Source organism: Notolepis coatsorum, assembly GCF_963971535.1.
Source record: "Notolepis coatsorum genome assembly, chromosome: 6".
Taxonomy (NCBI): Eukaryota; Metazoa; Chordata; class Actinopteri; order Aulopiformes; family Paralepididae; genus Notolepis; species Notolepis coatsorum.
Window position 1 is genome coordinate 64,537,352 of NC_140170.1, and position 21,216 is coordinate 64,558,567.

The window sequence follows — 21,216 nt, forward strand, 5'->3', positions numbered from 1 at the left end:
AGAAGTGTTGGCAAATACCCCGGGTCCCTTGAGAGTTATCGATAATCCAATCCCAGTGCACCTTGTTATGTACGTGCCGTCATCAGCCGGGGCGTGGTGACCTACTGTAATAGCCTCATCTCTCACACGCGCCCCCCCCCCGTGCAGAAACCTCCCCCCCTCTGGCTCTAGGTGTGACAGATCTGCCAGCCTGTGCATCAGTCCTGCTAGTCTGGTGCTGCAATCAGACACGGGTACTTATCGGGGACAGTAGGAGGCAGGGCCACTTGTTCAATATTAGTGCGTGTGTGCGCAGACACACACACACATACACACACACACGTGTTTTTAATTATGACACTGCTCGTCTAGAGCCGCTGTGACTCAAGCTGGTGGCGCCGCGCATATGAGAGATGTGTGGCGTGGTGGCAACAGATAGGCTGGGCGTCATGGCAACAGAGAGGCCGCCGGGTGTTGTGGCTATGGAGAAGCCGGCTGCCGCGGCGACGGAGGAGGGGGCCGGCGCTTCGTTGGGGCAGCCGTACTGGAGCAGAATGTCAACACACTCCTGGCTGCCGGCGCGACGCGCCAACGCCAGCGCCGTGTGCCCCTGCACGTCCCGACACCTGACGTCACAGCCGTACTGCGCGCCACAAGGAAGACACGGGGGAGGAGAGGTTAGATTTGGTGAAAGGTGCGCTTCAACAACAACAACAGTATCTTTTTTGACATCAGGTCAGAGTGATAAACCTCAAGAAGAAATATTGTATGTAATAGAAACATTTAGCATATGAATGGCAGATAAATCAATGTTTTAAGTGCAGGATATTAGATAATAGGCTAGCCTACTACGTTTTTTGATTATGCTACTGTACCTTTTCCTAGATTTGGTTTTAAATGGCGATGTAACTAGGGATGTACGATATTATCTGCCGATATTGGCATTAAAATGTAATATAAGAAAATATTGGTATCGGTTTTCAAAAAGAAAACCTTTATTTACCCAGGCAAGCAAGTAAGAACTAATTCTTATTTTATTTATTGTCAAAAGTATGCATAATGTGTTAATTCCATGACAAGAGATATGTAATGTTAATTACCTGAAATTATTCCGTTTTTTGGGGGGGATCGGTTGATATCGGTATCGGAAATTAAGAGTTGGACAATATCGGTATATCGGATATCGGTAAAAAAGCCAATATCGAACATCCCTAATTAGAACACAACACACATTTATACAAGTCCATCTATTTTAGAATAAAACAACATCGCTGTTCTCAAATGATCTTTTTCAAAATCGAGTAGCAAATGTAAAAAAAACAATTAAAATAAAACACTAGAGGTATATGTGGAGCGATGTGAAGAGATATACAGGATATCTGCGGGGTATTAAAAAGTCTTAAAAAGTATTAAATTCATACTTCCATACGACCATCATCCGGCCGCACCCCAACCCCGTCACGAACGGCTTTCCTCACCGACCGGAGCCGGCTATCCCGGGCCAACTTGAGATCCACGGCGCTACGGTATTGTTACGTTTAGAGGGGATTCTGACTTAGAGGCGTTCAGTCATAATCCCACAGATGGTAGCTTCGCACCAGTGGCTCCTCAGCCAAGCACATACACCAAATGTCTGAACCTGCGGTTCCTCTCGTACTGAGCAGGATTACTATTGCAACAACACATCATCAGTAGGGTAAAACTAACCTGTCTCACGACGGTGAATGAATTAATGATGAATGAATGAATGAAAACTTTATTTAACAGATTGCAGAATGGGTACAATGCAGTACGGCTCAATACACACAATTGTTAAGGGGATGCAGACCAGAGAAAGACGTTTGTCTTGTTTACATCAGGGTCCCCCATTCAAGTAGTTTTTTGCGGGGCTACCGGGAGCTTGGTGCGTCTGGCGAGAGCTTGTATGGACCACGCAAGAATTTTAATTGGCACGCAAATGCAGCCGCCAGTTCAGTGTCGCTATGTGTTGTTTTGTTTTGCTAGTATGGTCGTGAAATTGATATAAAATGTAGCTCTAAGTGGTATTAAAAAGGTCTTAAAAAGTCTTAAACGTAGCTTGTTGAAACCTGCAGATACCCTGTATATAGGAGTAGCGTCCAGCTGCAACACCGGAGCGATCCCCTCACTAGGCGCTGTGGCAGCCACAGAGAGCGCGCGCTGATTGGCGGAGAGTACGGAAGTTTCTCTACCACAGAGAGCACGCGCTGATTGGCGGAGATCACTCCACATTGGGCCTAGCCCCTCCCCCTTGACCAAGCTCGGTTGAGACGTGCGGTTGGAGAGAGGGTCGCGGCCAGGAATTGATGGATTGAAAACTTTATTAACAGATTGCAGAATGGGTACAATACAGTAAAATACTTCCCCAACCCTAACCCTAACCCTCTATGGTTGAGGGCCTATATGTTGCTTTGTTACAGGAAGGATTACCAGCCCTGGCTGTCACTCTAACCTTAACCTCTCTTAGATGAGAGAAACTTCCGTACTGCAGCTGGAGGCTATTGGTATATAGTGTGTAAACGTACCCAGACGAGCAGCTGCGTCATGACGACGTCAGCCAGCTGACAGGCGGCGTGGAGGGCGGAGCTGGGCAGCCTGTGGGCCGAGGGAGAGCAGGGGACGAGCGCCGGGTTGAAGACGGGAGCGTTGAGCTCCTCCTTGGTGCCGTGGGCCAGGAGGAGGAGCAGCCGGGGCAGGTTGTGATCCATCACCGCCAGCAGCAGGCGGCCGGAGAGAGCGATGGCCGCCCCCTCGCCGGGGCTGGGAGGAGGCAGCGGGGCCACGAACATCCTCTGCTCGTATTTGGCCCGGATCCACGACTCCCGCTCCTCTCTGGGGGACGAGAACAACAGGGATCAGGACTGTCAGTCATGTAGGCGTAGATTTAGGGGGTGGGGGGTGCAGGGGACATGCTGACAATGTGTTGCATTGTTAACTAGCTAACGTTTGATATATCGGTTGATGTATTTCCTCAGATAGCTGGTATGTTTAGAATTTTAATACAGGCTTTTAGAGGTCCTACTATTTGGAATTCAAAACCCTCCATAATAAAAATGTGCTCATCTATTTCATCACTCAAAAAGTCAAATCCAAGCTTAAATGTACATTATTAAATGAATAGTTTCAATCTCATAAAACCATTAATGTCACTTTGTTTAACAGTTTCATGTTAATTTGTTTAGACTAATTATTAATGTTGTTGTTTTTGTTATTATTGTTATTATTATTATTATTATTATTCTTCTTATTATTATTATTATTATTATTATTATTATTATTATTATTATTATTATTATTATTATTATTATTATTATTATTATTATTATTATTATTATTATTATTATTACTTTGATTATTATTGTTATCATTATTATTATCTTATTATCTTAATATTATGAAAATCGTTTTATGAACTTATTTCACTTTACTTTTGTTCTTGTTTTTTTTTTATCCAAAAAAAAAAAGTATTTCCTCAGATAGATAGATAGATAGATAGATAGATAGATAGATAGATAGATAGATAGATAGATAGATAGATAGATAGATAGATAGATAGATAGATAGATAGATAGATAGATAGATAGATAGATAGATAGATAGATAGATAGATATATTTAGAATTTTAATACAGGCTTCAATAGAACTGGCACCAAAGTCTGGCACCAAGCAGAGCGTAGAACGTTGGTGTTATGACGTGATGACCCTTCCTTCTTTTATAGTGTCCTTGAGTCAATGCAGGAAGTGGGTTTTTATTTCCAATTAGAATATTCAACAACCAATCGAGCGCTCCGCCCACGAGGGGATGAAGTGTGACTCTGGTAAGCGGTTACGGCGCTCCGGTTCAACGGGTGAGTCTTCAGTCACTCGGGAACCGGTGTTGGGCGGTAATGTGGTACTGAGTAGAATAATGGTGATGGAAGCTCATTTCAAGGCCACACTCGGTAGACTTTGTTTCCACCACAGCTGACATCTGGACAGCGGGCAACGAGTAACGTAACTAGTGACATAACTAATTACTTTTACACAAAGTAATCGGTAAAGTCATTTTTGATAACTTTTTAAAGGAGTAATCGGTAATAAGTAACTAATTACACTTTCTGAGTAACTTGCCCAACACTGCTCAGAACGGTTGGATTCATCAGATATGAATGCTAACAAAAGGCCATTTCTATTCAAATGTGATCAATCAACCCTGGAAGGCGTCGTACATGAGAGGAGGTGTGAAGGTCACTGAGATGAGACTCCGCTCTCTCTTCTACTGTTGTTACCGCAGCTGCATCGCCAATTCAGCAATATCTTTCTACTACAATCCGCTCTCTCAGATTCCCACACTGCCACTGACTAAATATGTAAATTCAACACTGAATCGGTATGTATTTGGTTCCAAAGTTTCAAATGTATTCTCGTCGGTCTTTATCAGTGCGCTCGAGTCCAGGAATTTAAACGGCTGATTAGGTGACTTGAACTTGGACTTGGACGTACTGGAGACTTGGGAATCGAATTGGGGACACGGAGATACAGTAAGGTGACTTGGATTTGGGACCTGTTGACTTGAGATTGGGTTTGTAGTTACAGTTACTGTAGGTGACTTGATTGCAACACCGATTCTTCAAATATAAAGTTCTCTGTTGCAGAGTTTAAAACCTTGATGTCCAACCTTTGTCAATCAGGTTGTACTTGTTTCAATTGATTTGTTATCCTTGCTTTTTGCCTCGTCTTGTTGTCTTTTTGTTATGATTCTATATGCTGTGTGATTTGATAGGCTTTTTTTGTGTGTGCTTATTTCTATACACTCGACGTGACTGTAAATGAGGGAAACCTCAGTTGCCTTTCGAGTTTAAATAAAGGTTTGAAGTAGGGATGTTCGATATTGGCTTTTTTACCGATATCCGATATACCGATATTGAAAAAAATATATATATATATAAAAAAAAAAAAAATCGATACCGATATTTTCCCATATTACATTTGAATGCCAATATCGGCCGATAATATCGGCCATCCCTAGTTTGAAACGTTGACTTTGTACACTAACACCCGTCCTCACCGCGTGGCGTCGGGGGACGGTTTATGGCGTCCCAGCGTGCGTCCCTCCCAGATGCCGTTGACCAGCTGGTTGCCGATGGCGCTGAGGACCAGCGTGAGCTCCCGCGGCAGGTCATCCAGGTCCAGGGAGCGCACGCGGGACAGGTGTGTGCCCAGGTTCCTGTGGATCCCCGAACACTCGATACATATGAGAGCGCCCAGGTTCAGGCTGGCCCAGGTGGGATCTGAGGAGCAGAATCAGAAACAGCTCGTTCGCAAAAACAATCCGTCTTGTTGACAATAGAACAAAGCAATAGTGTGACACACATAACACAAAGTACAATGACACACACACACACACACATGGTACACACACACACACACACACACACACACACACACACACACACACATGGTACAATGACAGAACAGAACTATAAAAACTGTGCACAGGGACAGCGAGACACAATGGCTGTGTTCACACTGCAGGCGAGAGTGGCCCAAATCATTATTCATAATCAGCTGATAAAATCAGCACAAATCACATGGAATTTGATCTTTTCAATTCTGATTCTGGGCCACTTTCATTATGTGGTCCGAAATCAGATACAGGTCAGACTTTCTTTCACATTCCTGTTAGTTCAGGAGCGTGAGCGGTTCACACTGGAATCTGATATTGGCCACATTTAAAGGGGAACTCCAACATTTTGGGAAATTAGCTTATTTAACATCTTCCCTGGAGTTAGACAAGAAGATACATACCTTTTTTGTATCTGTGCGTGCATTTTAGCTTTGGGAATAGACGCTCCGTTAGCATAGCTCATGGAAGTGAGGCAGGACAGTAGCCTTACAGTGCCTTACAGTGTATTGCAAGGTCTGACATTGACCAAACTTGATATGCATGACCTTGGTGGGCTCTAGGTCAACTCCTGAAAAGGGGGTCAATGTCAGACTTTGCAATCAAAGGTTAGGGGGCTAATAACCCTTGCCATAATTTCAGTGCGCCCCCTAACTTTTGATTGCAAGGTCTGACATTGACCCCCTTTTCAGGAGTTGACCTAGAGCCCACCAAGGTCATGCATATCAAATTTGGTCAATGTCAGACCTTGCAATACACTGTAAGGCACTGTAAGGCTACTGTCCTGCCTCACTTCCAGTGATGAAGCTAAGCTATGCTAACGGAGCGTCTATTCCCAAAGCTAAAATGCACGCACAGAGACAAAAAAGGTATGTATCTTCTTGTCTAACTCCAGGGAAGACGTTAAATAAGCTAATTTCCCAAAATGTTGGAGTTCCCCTTTAAGAAATAATGTGAACAGCCAACAAAAGTCACTTTACCAGGTGCCCAAGCAGGTTAATTTTTCTATTATAAAATGTAATCTTTCTGGTAATATTTTGGAATCCATGGTCAGACTGGTTCTCTCTCCTGATTGGTTCTCTCTCCTGACTGGTTCTCTCTGCTGATTGGTTCTCTCTTTCCTGACTGGTTCTCTCTCCTGACTGGTTCTCTCCCCTGATTGGTTCCCTCTCCAGACAGGAAGAACTCCAGGTTCATTCCTCTCATCCAAGAGCAGATTCCAGGAAGCAGGTTAGCCATAACATCCTGGCTGTGAGGCTATGAAACCGCCCCTCCACACAGCCATGTGCACGACAAGACAAATAAAGAGCTACCACTTGACATGCCGAACTTGGGTACATGAGCGTTCATATCAGAGCGAGTGAATAACCTTTTGAATGAGCACATGAAAAAAAATATATGAAAGGAATATGATGGTATTATTTGATTGACATGCATGTATGTCATTAAAACAAAAAAGAAAGAAATTAGACTAAAAGAGGACAAGTGTAAGTGAATAATAGAAGAACCAAGAAAACTATAAAAGAAGGAAGGGTCATCGCATCACTGTGTAGCGCGTGAACGCACATTGGTGCCAAGTGTGAAAACGTTCAGTTTGACCGACATTGAGTTAAATGGCAACGCCATCTCCTCATTTATGATCTGTCATTTAAACAGATTATTACCTCAGATGTCAGAATCATCTGCAATTTGTTGCATTGTTAACTAGCTAACGTCTGACGTAATGACTCCTTCTTTTATAGTTTCCTTGAGAAGAACAAGGAATTAGGCCTATCTCATACCACGCCCTCTTTTATTGATCTTCCAATCACAACTGTTACAACAGTTGTAACAGTCGTGATAGGAGGATCCAGAAAAGAGGGCGGGTTTGGGATACATGTAGGCCAATGAGAAGGTGTCACTGACTGGGAGCTTCACAATCGACACAGAAGTTGTTTCCCTTGGCGTGACGGATGGCCTGCAGCGCCACCACCTGGCTCTGGCTGTTCCTGCGAGCCTGTGGAGGAACACATAAAGGGTAAATGATGTCACAAGATGACTGACAGGTGTAGGCTACTAAAGTGGGGGATCCGGCTTTGACCCCACGTTGTGCTTGTTTGTAAACATGAAGATGAAAACGATTGGGTTTCCAAGTGGGCGGGGCCCAGGCCCCACCAGCAGCTAGCTACGCACCTGCAGTGTGGTCAGAAGATCAACGGACCTATCTCAAACCCTGCCCTCTTTTCTTGATCCTCCAATCACAACTGTTGCAGAGGGCGGGGTTTGAGACTAAACAAACTGATGGTGGGAGCATTCTGACAAGTCGTGTGGTGGACTCATATTTTAATTTAATTTCTACTTACATGCACAAATTTGTCACACACATTTTCTAACATCTAACCTCCCTCAGGACGGCATTGAGAAAGGTAATGTTTATTTACGTGCTCTTGAAAAAAAATTACAATTTACACATAAAACTCATTCACCCAAAACCCCAAAAAGCTAAATGCTGCATTTCTTGTGTAAAGAATAAACCATTTCACACTCGATTAGCTAAACAAATGCATCATAATGAGGCCCAGTGATGTATCATGTGCAGCTGCTCCATAGACAATGATGGAGCATTGATTCTGTGGGTCCAAACGATGTTTGTGTGAAGCTCTTATACCAACATGAGGCTTACACTCTGGCTCAGTCATGTTAGCAATACTAGAATGTAAACATCATTTAGGAGAGAGAACTCAACACAACATTGTACTACTGTGGTGCATAAATAGAGATGAGTGCAGTGAATATCTTGTCAGGACTCTGTGGCTCATGTTATGCCCTTTAATGAACACGGATGGGATCCTATAGTGCTGTACGATTGTGATGCAAGACCATGTGGGCTTATTTACGGCTATTGTTAACCCTTTGTTTTCGTGGCAGTGAAGGGGTTAACCTTCTGTATTGTCACGGTGAAAGGGTTAACCCTTGGTTGGTAGTATGGTAGTGAAAATGGTTAAAATGGGTGGCGTTCCCCTTTAAGTGAAGTCAGATGTGATTATTGCCCCACAGTGCGGCTGACATCGTTAGCATGCCGTCTAAAAAACCACTGGACGGCTGATAACGATGGGGGTTTGTCATCCTGGAAGATGCAGCTCTCATCAAGAAATAGATCACGGGATTATGGCGATAACTCAGAGATGTTAGAGGTGATTATCGTTCGCCTTGCCCTCCCGGGGATGATTGGATTACTTCCGTGCCAGGAATTGCATCCCACCCACACACAGATGCAGAACAACCCCCTCAGCATGTTACCTTCATTTTGACCACAATGCCCATGCAAACATACAAACATTTTAAAAGCTTTATTTATGTCCACATAAATACAAAGTACATTAAGGACATAAACATTAACAGTGCAATTAGCTCATTGGGAGTCATTCAATTACGTTTGTGACTGTGCAGCACCCATCGTACACATACAATATTGACACAGATGATGTATCAAAAGTGGGTTAACAGATACAATAGCATTTCCGTAAAACTATATCTACTCTATGGGTACAAAAAGTAACGGCGTCTCCAAATAGAACAGCTACCAATAAGTAAGGGATAATGTATAGCTACGAGGTCATTGTCGCAAAATAATTGACCGACACAGAGTTTAAAATACCGAGCCGCCTCGGCGAGGTGTTTTAAACGTCAGTGAAGGTCAATTATTTTGCGATGATGACCGAGTATAGCTATACATTATCCCGCTTATTACATGGCTAACTTACTAACAATATACCTAATTCATTTGACAAATCGCAGTTGTTCTGTGGCTCTGTCAGCCTAAATAAAGTGATTATTATTATCACGGGCAGCCCGGCAGGTGTGTCTGATTGGCTGCAATGAAACAGTGTGTGTCAGTGGGGCTTGATTACTCCAGCTGCGAAAAACAATAATCACCGGTGGTTATCGAAAAATAATTCACCGCTGTCGGGGGCTATTGACCAATCACAAGCAAGCATTTCGGCGAATGTGAAAACGCCATGTAATAATAGCAGATATGGAGCAATACCTTGCTAACTGTTTAGCCTTTCTCTTGGAGATGTGGGCCATCTGAAGGCCCCTAACCACCAGCTTGTGAACATGACCCAGGCTGCCAAAAATGAAAAGTAAAAGTTGACACTTGTGAGCCCAGTTGTGAGATGTTCAGCTTGAGCGGCTTCCTCCAGGCTGTGGTCGAAGGTACAGCCAACCTCTAGAATAAACACCTCTCTACTACTCTCATTAACCACCACAACGTCAGGGGTGTTGGCTGAGATGTTACAGAGCACCTCTGAATCATTATCACACAGGCCAAACATGCTGGGCTTATGGGTGTAGACTAATGGGGATCCAGATAATAAACAAATAAACAAACACACACACACACACACACACACGCACATACATATACATTTTTCGAGAGAAAGTAATTAGGATCAAACCGAAATGACACTTCACATCAGCATTTGACTGTTTGTGTGTACAGTGTTAGTGTGCGTGTCTGCGACACCGCCGTGTCTTGCCTTGTTTTTGTTGCTCTCACAGAGCTGCAGGCTGGCCAGGATCTGGCTCTCGATGGCCTGCACCCAGGAGTCCCTCTCCTCCACGCTCTGGGCCTCGAAATGCCACGTCTGGCCCGTGCTCGACACCACCAGGAAGTCAAAGTTCTCCTCGTCTGTTGGAGACACGCAAATAAACGGTGTCATTTCTAAGATTCCCCCCTCCACAAAAAAATTAGGCCCTATGTTCCCACAGCCCAATGGTCCCACAGCCCTATGTTCCCGGACGAGCCCTCCACTACCAGAGGACAATTGGATAATAGGTTGGGTGTAATTGGCTACCAAATTAAGAGAAAGTGGGATAAAATCAGATAAAAATTTATGAAAAAAGGAAATGTGGGAACATAGGGCTGTGGGAACATAGGCACGCTCCCTCACAGACATGTGAATGTCAACACGTCACAGCAGACATTTGAGGCAGATGATTCAGAGGGTTTTCTGTTGGAATGAATGTGTCACGTAAATTAAAACCTAATTTATACAAACCAACAGACCATATATTGGAACTGACCAGTCGTCTGGATGGGTATAATGAACGCCATGAACCATGGTATCAACAATCCGTAAATATATATATATATTTTTTTAATAGAATAGGTAAATGCTAAAGATCCAACATTAACCGTCTGCAGTGTGGTAGTGAAAGGGTTAACCTTCTGCAGTGTGGTAGTGAAAGGGTTAACCCTTTATCGTGTGGCAGTGAAAGGGTTAACCATTCTGTAGTGTCGCAGTGAAAGGGTTAACCATTCTGTAGTGTGGTAGTGAAGGGGTTAACCCTTTATCGTGTGTCAGTGAAAGGGTTAACCATTCTGTAGTGTCACAGTGAAAGGGTCAACCACTCTGTAGCGTGGCAGTGAAAGGGTTAACCATTCTGTAGTGTGGTAGTGAACGTGTTAACCATTCTGTAGTGTGGTAGTGAAAGGGTTAACCTACTGTGGAGACCACGTGCCTAAACCTCACCTCAACCCGTCACAGTACCGGTGGATGAAGTCGATATACTGAGAAGAATATCCGTTGGCTCATGGAGATATGATGGTTTGAATGTAGCCATGCTAGAACAGCAGGTCAGTATGGTGGCCGTATCATACTGTAACGTTACAATAATGATACGCTGCCATACGACAACAGCCAGACACACGAAAACAGCAAGCCAGGCAGACATCTGGACAGGGTCAGTGGGCGGGTTGTTAGAGGACATGCAGACGGAACAGCTGACGAGGCTGATAAACGGCTGACGGATCAGCATTACCTGTTTTGTTTATGTTTCTTAAGCTACCAAAGCTTTTTAGTTTCCACATTCTGCGCTTGGCTACGGAGCACAAGAGCATATTTCCCAGAAAGAGAGAGAGAGAGAGAGAGAGAAGACAAACAGCAGAGACAGACTGTGTGAAAATAAATTAAAAGTGATACAAGGCAAAGGTATTCCCTTCATGAGAGTTCTCCGTAAAACCTTCTCTTTGAGTAGTCTTTTAGTCAAAACTATGCTGACAGTAAGGGTACATTATGTCCCTGAAACACCCCCCGGTCGTCAGGGACTGGCCTCCCTCCCACTCCAAGTAACTAGGCCTGGGTATTGTTTGAAACTGTTCAATAGATTTACATTTAGTCATTTAGCTGACGCTTTTATCCAAAGTGACTTCTTACAAGTTCTGTACAACAAGTCAGCAGGAAGGGTACAACTCTTTCAGCTGAGTAACAATGTTTGTCAAACAGTGTTGAGCTTGGGTGCTACAGTCTTGAGTGCATAGTAGTATAGACATATTAGCATAGTAGGTAGTAATTGGCAAGGTAGATTACTTAGTAGCAATTTCCTATTTATTTTATTTGACCTTTTTTGTGTTTTTAATTTAGATTTTTCTAAATGTCTGGCCTATTCATTGCAGCGTGGGCCTGTCGACAATGACACTCTTTCCCCTCGAGGAGATGATGGTCTTGTCTTTTATTTCTCCCACTCTCAAACAAGATATCTTGTATCTTGTATTGTATATATTGATTCAAATAACTACCAAGTACTTTGGTCAATATACTGCATGATTGGTGCAAGGTACTACAAATGCTTGCTTGCAGGTGAGGGCAGGCATCCAAGGCAATATCTAAACAGCATGTACCCAAAGATCTTTGTGTTGACTTGTCAATGAATTCATGTTGAATACAGTACGCTTAGTAGTGATAGCCTGTGAAAACAATCTATTTCACAATTAAAAGAAAAGTTAAAGTTGAGCTTGTCTCCACATTTTTCAATACCAGGTGGTATTAATATACCTTTGATGGTATTGATTGTCAATACCCAGCCCTACAAGTAACACATCACTTCCGTTTTTCTTCTATTGGATCTGAGGGGTCATAGGGTTTGGCCTATCAATCTATCAAATCATCCCATTGATGAGTATTAAGTAGGATGAACATATATTTGTGAAGTTTGGTGCAAATTATTTAAAACAAGTGTGAAAATTGAAGTTCTACTGGATCTGCCAGTTATACAGCTTGGTCTATCAACTATATAAAGGGCATATTTAAAGATATTGGTCCCTATAAGCCACACAACAAGCGTTGTGAGAATCAAGTGAGCAGCCAAAGGAAGCTAGTGGAAAAAACGTGATTTTTCAAACATTCAAAATGGTGGAAAATCGAATATGACGGACTTCATAGCTCTTTATGGAAAATATTACTTTCATGACTGTACAACAAATAGAGTCAGGGGTTTGTCCTGATGGCGGCGCTAGAGGACAAGCCATGTGGTCACTGAAATCAATAAGGCTCTTCCCGTAGGGGCCATGAATGTTCACAGCAAATTTGGAAATTTGGAAGAACAGAAATCCTTTCAGTTATCGTGTCCACGCGAAGGATCTATCGCGGTAGCAGTTCGGGTGAATCCATACCATCCCCGACACTGTCGTTTTGGGGGTAGAATCACTCTCACATTACTTGTCACCCTCATCATCATGGACTTTTTTATACAATGAAATAGTGCAGATGAGACCGAACGTTACCATCTGCTTGGCCGGGGGCCGCGTCCCCTTTCTGATTCATGCTCTTCTTCCTGCGATGCTTCTTCCTGTCCGTCACCGGGGAGACGGGGCCGACGTCTTTAGTCGAGGAAGAGCTGGACACGCCCTCAATGGCCAAGTCTAGTGATGGAATTACAGGAATAATTAATCACAATCAAATGAATGTGGTGTTCTGTATTTAAACACAAGGGTGCATATTTCATTTAATTTCATTTGTATTTGTTCCGTTCATGTTAATGCACATGAACAAAAGCATTACAGCCTAATTTCATAATAAAAGCACCTCTCAATTTGTACATTCCATGAGCGAAAAGGAGCAGGGAGAAGAAAATCTTATTTTGCCTGCCCCCTTACTCAAAACAATAAATAAACAATAGAAATAGATGGTCTACTTACAATAATGAGAAAAAAAATAATAATAATAATAATAATAATAATAATAATAATAATAATAATAATAATAATAATAATAATAATAATAATAATAATAATAATAATAATAATAATAATAATAATGATGATGATGATGATGATGATGATGATGATGATGATAATAATAATTATAATTATAATAATTATAATTATAATAATTATAATAATAATAATGATGATGATGATGATTATGATGATGATGATGATGATGATGATGATGATAATAATAATAATAATAATAATAATAATAATAATAATAATAATAATAATAATAATAATAATAATAATAATAATAATAATACAAAAATAAATGTTCATAGGGAAAGCTATTACCCCTCAACTTCATGACGTCTAAATGTCCTTTCTTTATACATTTTCTTGAACTGAAAGATATTTGTACAACTCTTTAAATGATTCTGTAGAGAATTCCACAGTTTTACGCCACATGTACTGAAGTCTGCTTTACAGTAGTCCTACATACTGATGCTTAAAATTACATTTCCTTCAAACACAATAACCTTCTTTGTTTGTTTCCCCCGTGGACCTGATGTTTCTCACCAATACTCTGGGCCTTGTTGGAAAGCGTGGAGGGGCATCGCTGCACCGTCCTGCTGCCCCGTAAGTAGAGAGCGATCCCCACCCCGTCTCTGTCCTCCACCTGCAGGATGCTGCTGCCGCTCACGGGGACTGCGGAGAAGAAACGGCGTGAGCGTTTTAATTAACACTCTGTGGGAGAAACGCTGAAACCGATCCAGGGAAGTGCGTTACTTGTGGTGTGATGCAGCTTATTTTCACGAACGCCTGAAAGGAATAAATCAGATACTTTCCAGACACGGGGGAATTTAGATTTTGTTGTGCAATATTTTAGCCTTCACGCTGAATGTTTCAGTGTTCTCTTGCAAATCACTTTCATCCCCCCCCGCGAGCGCTTGAAGGCCCCGTGGGATGGCGGAAAACGCAAGGCAGAGTTTGCAGAATACTAGTTTCTCTGAAACCCTCATGAATGAATGCTGTCCCTGCATGCGATTGTTGTCCCAAACCGTTTTTTCCACTCACAGGATATCTGATGAGATGTCATCAAAGCCTTACTTAGTTACAAAGAAATCTAGATATGCTGGAAAACTCGGATCAACAGCATTCTCGTAAACAACAACTCTGAAGGCCCTCCCATAGTCGAGCGGACCATACACGGAGCAGACTCCCGCGGGCTCAAAGCTGACCCAAAGGGTACTCAAAGCATTGATTGATTGATTGAAAACTTTATTAACAGATTGCAGAATGGGTACAATACAGTACAGCTCAATACACACAATTGTTAAGGGGATGCAGACCAGAGAAAGACTTTCGTCTTGTTTACATCAGGGTCCCCCATTTTCAATTCATCAGGACATATATGACATACATGACATACAGATAGTCAGTACTGCTACATCTATACATTTATGACATACCAGATTTGCAAATACAGTACTGTTTGTGATACAGAAGGAGTCAGGAAAAGGGAGTATATACATTTGACGTAGAAACTGTACACTGGGATATTGACAACCATACTGGGTAATCTACATTGGAGGTGGTTGGGGGGGGGGGGGCACACTGTATAAACAAGCAAAACTGTACATTGAGGGGGGGGGGGAGACACTGTACAAGCAGACCCACAGCAGAGTGCGAAGCTCCTATTTTCTGACGCGCGGACGTCCGCGGCGCCGACTTGGTGTCACACAAACTGGCGCGAGGTGTAAACTGGTGTAAACTGGCGCGAGACATGTAGGAAATTGGTCCGCGGAGATCCGCTCGACTATGAAAGCTCAAAGAGTCCAGTGGACCTCCGCAGAGTCCAGTCCGTGTACAGTCCGCTCGACTATGGGAGCACCTTTAAGGGTATCCAAACATGGGACGCAGAGTCTACACCTTGGGAACCAAAATAAATGACCTTCCCGTCCTTGTCTTTCAATCAGTAAAAGCAGTAATAGCTCAGCAGGTATTATATAATAAAGGGCACTGGGAATGGTACTTGTTATAAATAAAAACTGACATGTAACCTTCACTATGACCTATGTCTGTCCATACAGGCCCATACTGTATGTCTAGATAACAATGTCCATGTCAAACCTATTTCTACTATGTATTATAGTTGTAGTTGTTTTAATGAATTAAAATTGTTTAATTGATTTGACCTTTCTGTTTCTATATTGTTTTTGCTTTATGTACTTGTACCTCTCGACGTTATTGCAAATGAGAGCTCGCTCTCAATGACCTTTCGAGATTAAATGAAGATTGAATGAATGAATGAATGAATTAATAATTCACTATGTATTAATCCCCCACGGCCATGTTGGTGATACTAAGTCTTAGTCCAATAAATATTTTTAAACTGCCAAGAGAGAGAGGCGTGTGTGTGCGGTCATCACATTCCTCTTCCAAACCAACCAATCAGAGACGACTCTGACAGTACTCCGTGTCCTGCGTATATAATAAAACATCAGAACCCATATGGCTGAGCCCTCAGGAAAACGATCACATTAAAGTTGAACTGCGATCACTCTGGACACCAGAACCCAGAACCAAATGTTCTGCGGTGAAGAACAGAAAATCTCCCCGTCGCCGTTAACCATCTGCACCGTCTCGCCCCCCCAGGCCTCCCAGGCAGCCTGTTTCCACTGGCAGGCGGCGCTCAGCCACAAGCTGTTTCCCCTCGGCAGGAGAGCCGTGTCCACCAGGGCCTGCTGCAAACCAGGACCATCACATGGACTAATGGTAACATCTATATAGCAGATTTTATCCAAAAAGCGCTTTACAACTTATGCCTCACATTCACTCGTTCAATCACACATTCAAACACCGATGGCGGAGGTGGCCGCGCAAGGTGCCAACTGTAGGGCGACAGGGGCTCAGGAGGTAGAGAACGGTCGTCCGGTAATCAGAAGGTTCCCGGTTCGATTCCTGCTCCTCCCGGGCAAGACACTTAACCCCCAATTGCTCCCGATGAGCAGGTTCGCACCTTGCCTCTGCTGTCGGTGTGTGAATGTGTGAGTGAATGGGTGAATGTGAGGCATACATTTTAAAGCGCTTTGGATAAATGCACCATATGCCATTGACCTACTCATCAGGAGGGGTTAAGTGTCTTGCTCAAAGACACTTCGACATGCTGTCAGGAGGAGCCAAAATCGAACCGGGAACCGTCTGATTACCAGACGACCTCCTGAGCCGCTGTCACCTCCATCACCACTGATTACCATCAGCCTTCTGCATCGCCTCGTCCACTTGCTGCCCGTTCCTCTGAGAAAACAACCCCTCGTCTCACAGTGACACCACTCTCATCTGAACCAGTTCACCCGGTTTGCGCTTCGTTTGTAAGGTTCAAGGTTCAAGGTTCAAGGTTCTTTAGTGTAATTTCTTTGTACTCGCACACTTAACCCTCCAGTCACCCTTGTTGCAATTCTGGTCAAATAGCCTTTTTTTCCACGTGTGTTTGTGGATAGCGTTGGCTAGATTTTTATGTATATGCCAAAAAAGTAGCTCAGTATCACATCTTGGACTCACATTACAATAATCCATGTTGGTTTTTTTAAAACAATCACTATTAAGCGCGTGAACAACAAGTGTCACACCTTTCACCCTAGTCGCAGAAATGGACAGGTTAACCCCCTAACCCTAACCCCAACCCTAACTCTAACCCTAACCCTAATTTAAGAAATGGTTAAAATCCTGAAAATGAATAAATGTTCGATATGTATGGTGAGGACTGAAGTTAATAATGATATTCATGAAAAAAATTGCAACAATACATGAAAAGGATATGTTTTACTGAGATCGCAGTTTCGGTCACTAGGGAGACAGGTAGTGGGTTCTTTAAAGGGTGACTGGAGGGTTAAAAACAAAATGTTGTTCTCCGGCGTTACAGGGATAAAGTTGAACTTCAGTTTGAACAGGCTGACTCTAGAGGCATGTGGCAGGGCCTCAGAACAATGACAGACTACAAAGGCACCCCCCTCAAACTGAACAGTGACATCTCCTTAGCAAATGATCTCAATTCCTTCTATGCGAGGTTTGAGGCTGTGAATAACAACACCAGCCTACAAACCACGGCAATGGGGGGGGGGGGGGTCTGCTGATGGAGACTCAGTGTTCAGGGTAACAGAGCATGAGGTGAGACGGATCTTTAAAAAAGTGAATATCAGGAAGGCAGCAGGACCGGACGGCATCCCCGGCCGCGTCCTAAAAGTCTGTGCCGACCAACTGGCCCCGGTATTCACTGACATCTTCAACCTGTCCTTGGAACAGGCTGTCATCCCCACCTGTCTGAAGAAGTCCACCATCATCCCTGTACCCAAAAAATCTACGCCCGCTTGCCTCAACGACTACCGCCCTGTAGCCCTCACCTCCATAGCCATGAAGTGCTTTGAGAAGCTAGTGAAGGGCTACAGCTGTTCCTCCCTCCCCATCAACCTGGACCCTCTGCAATTTGCATATCGCCCCAACAGGTCCACGGAGGACGCCATAGCCCATGTGCTGCACACAGCAGCATCACACCTGGACAAGAGGCAGGGGAACTATGTGAGAATGCTGTTCATCGACTACAGCTCAGCATTCAATACCATAGTCCCCTCCAAACTCATAGCCAAGCTCAGGGACCTGGGCTTGAACTATGACCTCTGCCAGTGGGTCTTGGACTTCCTGACGGGCAGACCCCAGGTGGTAAGAGCCGGCAACTGCACCTCCTCATCCATCACGCTCAACATAGGGGCCCCCCAGGGCTGTGTTCTGAGCCCCCTCCTCTACTCCCTGTACACACATGACTGCGTAGCACAGCGGAACAACAACACCATCATCAAATTTGCTGATGACACAGTAGTGGTGGGCCTGATCTCTGCCAACGACGAAAGGGCCTACCTGGAAGAGGTAGAGAACCTGTCACAGTGGTGTCAGGAGAACTGCCTCTCCCTGAATGTCAGCAAAACAAAAGAGATGATTGTGGACTTCAGGAGGTCGGGGGTCAAGGACTACAGCCCCCTCAGCATCGACGGGGCACCGGTTGAGAGAGTGAACAGTTTCAAGTACCTCGGAGCCCACATATCCGAGGACTTGACATGGACCACACACATTGACAGTGTTGTGAAGAAGGCACGACAACGCCTCTACTTCCTCAGGCGCCTAAGGAAGTTCCAAGTCAGTCAGAAGATCCTTAGGAACTTCTACTCATGTACAATAGAGAGCATCCTGACCGGCAACATCACCTCCTGGTTTGGGAATAGCACTGCACAAGACCGTAGCAGACTACAAAGAGTGACACGTTCAGCCGAACGCACAATTGGAGGGGGGCTTCCCACCCTCCAGAACATTTACAACAAGCGGTGCAAGGGGAAGGCTAAGAGAATTATTAAGGACTCGAGCCACCCGAACAACTGCCTCTTTGAACTGCTGCGGTCAGGCAAGCGATACCGGAGTCTTAAGGCGAGCACAGAAAGACTCAGAAGAAGCTTCTATCCCCAGGCCATCAGGCTGCTAAACGAACAATAATCGCTAAACGAACAATAATCACTATGCAACAACCATCAAATGCACACAGCACACACACCCACACGCACACACTCACTCAAACAAACAACACACTGCAGCACCCACTCTCCACACTTTAGATCACACAAACACACTTACACTTTATATTTATTGATAAAGGATTTGCACTACAACTCGTACACCTACTGTGAATTGTACCTAAATTGCACCTCGTCCCATTTCTCCATTTCTGCCTTGCACTATATAGTATTGTATATTAGTACACTGCACAGTATTGTATATTGTATGGTAACTATGTCTATTCTGCATCGAACATTGTACATATGTCTAAACTGAACACTGTGACCTCATTTTTTTACTTCTAATTTTACTATGTTATTTTATTTCATACTTATCTTGTCTTGCACAGTCTCTGGAGCGCAACAGTAAGAAGCATTTTGTATAAAAGTATTCTGTACTTCTGTATGACAACTATTAAAGAAACTTGAAACTTGAAACTCCAACACAGTGCAAATAACAACAATCAACAGACAATCAAACAATATAAAAAGGATAAAGCAACACATAGTGTAGTTCACGCTTCAGATTAAAACGACCTATGAAAACTGCCCAGTGTTAATCACATGATAATGAGTTCATGAATAATAATATAAAATAAATGAATACAGTGCCACAGTATGCATTGCATAGAGAGAGAGAGAGAGAGAGAGAGAGAGAGAGAGAGAGAGAGAGAGAGAGAGAGAGAATGAGTGTCTGGTACGGTTCAACTCATAACTGCACCAGCCATTCATCAACCAGACTGGTGGACCACAAAGTGAATGCAGGACAGGGTGTGTATTGTTCTTATTCTACCTGGGCTGGTCCCGTCAGGTCCCTGGTCCTTCACCAGGCCGTTGAGGTCAGCGGGGGGGCAGGCGCGAGGCGGTCGTTTCCCCGGCACCTTCACCGTCACCCGCAGCAGGTCCATCTCCTTCCCCGGAGCGTTCTGCATGTAGTCCTGCCGAGGGAACACCAACCATCACTCATTATAGCTACCGTAGGTACTGGAATTTACGTGATTATTATCATTTATTCGTTTTAAGTAGGGATGTCCGATATTATCGGCCGATATTGGCATTAAAATGTGATATCGGACAATGTGATATTTTTATTTTTTACATTTATTTAAACTTTATTTACCCAGGCAAGCAAGTAAGAACAAATTCTAATTTTATTTATTGTCAAAAGTATGCATAATGTTGTGTTAATTCAACAACAAGAGATATGTAATGTTAATTACCTGAAATTATTCAGTTTTAAGTATTTACTTTTACTTGAGCAAGTTTTACAATGGTAAAAGAGTACAATGACATCTGTCATTTATTGCAAAACACCACAATACCTTGTTAATTGAATAATAATAATACAAATAATACGATTAATTAAGGAAACATCTTAAAGGCTGATATGGACCCGTCAATTTCTTTGCAAAGACCACAAGGACCACTCAGCTAATTACAACGTTGTTAGCTGCACAGAATCGCAATGATCATTGTACGAAAGTAACAAAATACTTGAGTACTATACGGCGTGCTACTCTTTACACAAGTAACTTTCGAGACAAATACTTGACCTCCAACTTAGATACAAACTCACTGAAGTGACAGGACTTTTACTGGAGTCATTTATTGCAGCTCTCTTTCCCAACTTTTCAATTTAATTTTATTTAACCTTTATTTAACCAGGCAGGTCAATTAAGAACAAATTCTTATTTACAACAACGGCCTGGCGAGAAGAAAAAAGGGCTTCTCAAAGGGCAACAGGGAAAGGGGACAAAATTATTCAATAAAATAGAAAAGAGACAGACGATACATCACAGAGGTAAGGGAAATAATTAAAACATGCATCAAACGAATAACCAAATAAAATGACACGGTATGTAAATACACGAAGCAGAACCGACTCAACTCTGACAATTACAACCCGCCCCCCTCCCTGAGACTTCAAACAGCTAGAGTGGATCATTCTGACAGCTGTCACTCACGTTGACGCTGGAGTGGTAGGACAGCGTGCCGTTGTTGGACAGAGTGACGTACTTCTTCTTCCACTCCTTGTTGAGTGAGTTCCCGCTGCGCTTCAGCAGGATGCTCTGCTCCACAGGAAGAGAAGAGAAGAGAATAGAGATCCTTTATTTATCCTGAGGGAAATTCAGCACTAGAGGAGAACAAGGGCACAGAGTGTCAAGGATGCAGATGGACGCGTGAGCCAGTGTTGCAGTCGAGTCACTAAATCTCGAGTCAGAGTCGAGTCTCGAGTCCCCAGTGTTCGAATCCGAATCCGA

General features: G+C 43.4%; 1 protein-coding gene across 1 annotated transcript in view; it reads right to left on the minus strand.

Moving 5' to 3' along the window:
- Nucleotides 1-331: 331 nt before the first annotated feature.
- The window catches only part of agap2 (ArfGAP with GTPase domain, ankyrin repeat and PH domain 2), a gene marked incomplete at both ends in the record, with an annotated part of 84,077 nt that continues 63,192 nt past the window's right edge, over nt 332-21,216 (minus strand). Inside the window, 10 exons of the mRNA XM_084315592.1 lie at nt 332-622; nt 2,523-2,829; nt 5,045-5,267; nt 7,286-7,376; nt 9,901-10,052; nt 11,186-11,245; nt 12,927-13,064; nt 13,935-14,063; nt 19,749-19,893; nt 20,920-21,024. Of these exons, the coding sequence (XP_084171718.1) occupies nt 332-622; nt 2,523-2,829; nt 5,045-5,267; nt 7,286-7,376; nt 9,901-10,052; nt 11,186-11,245; nt 12,927-13,064; nt 13,935-14,063; nt 19,749-19,893; nt 20,920-21,024 (1,641 nt within the window). The remainder of the gene's footprint in view (nt 623-2,522; nt 2,830-5,044; nt 5,268-7,285; nt 7,377-9,900; nt 10,053-11,185; nt 11,246-12,926; nt 13,065-13,934; nt 14,064-19,748; nt 19,894-20,919; nt 21,025-21,216) is intronic.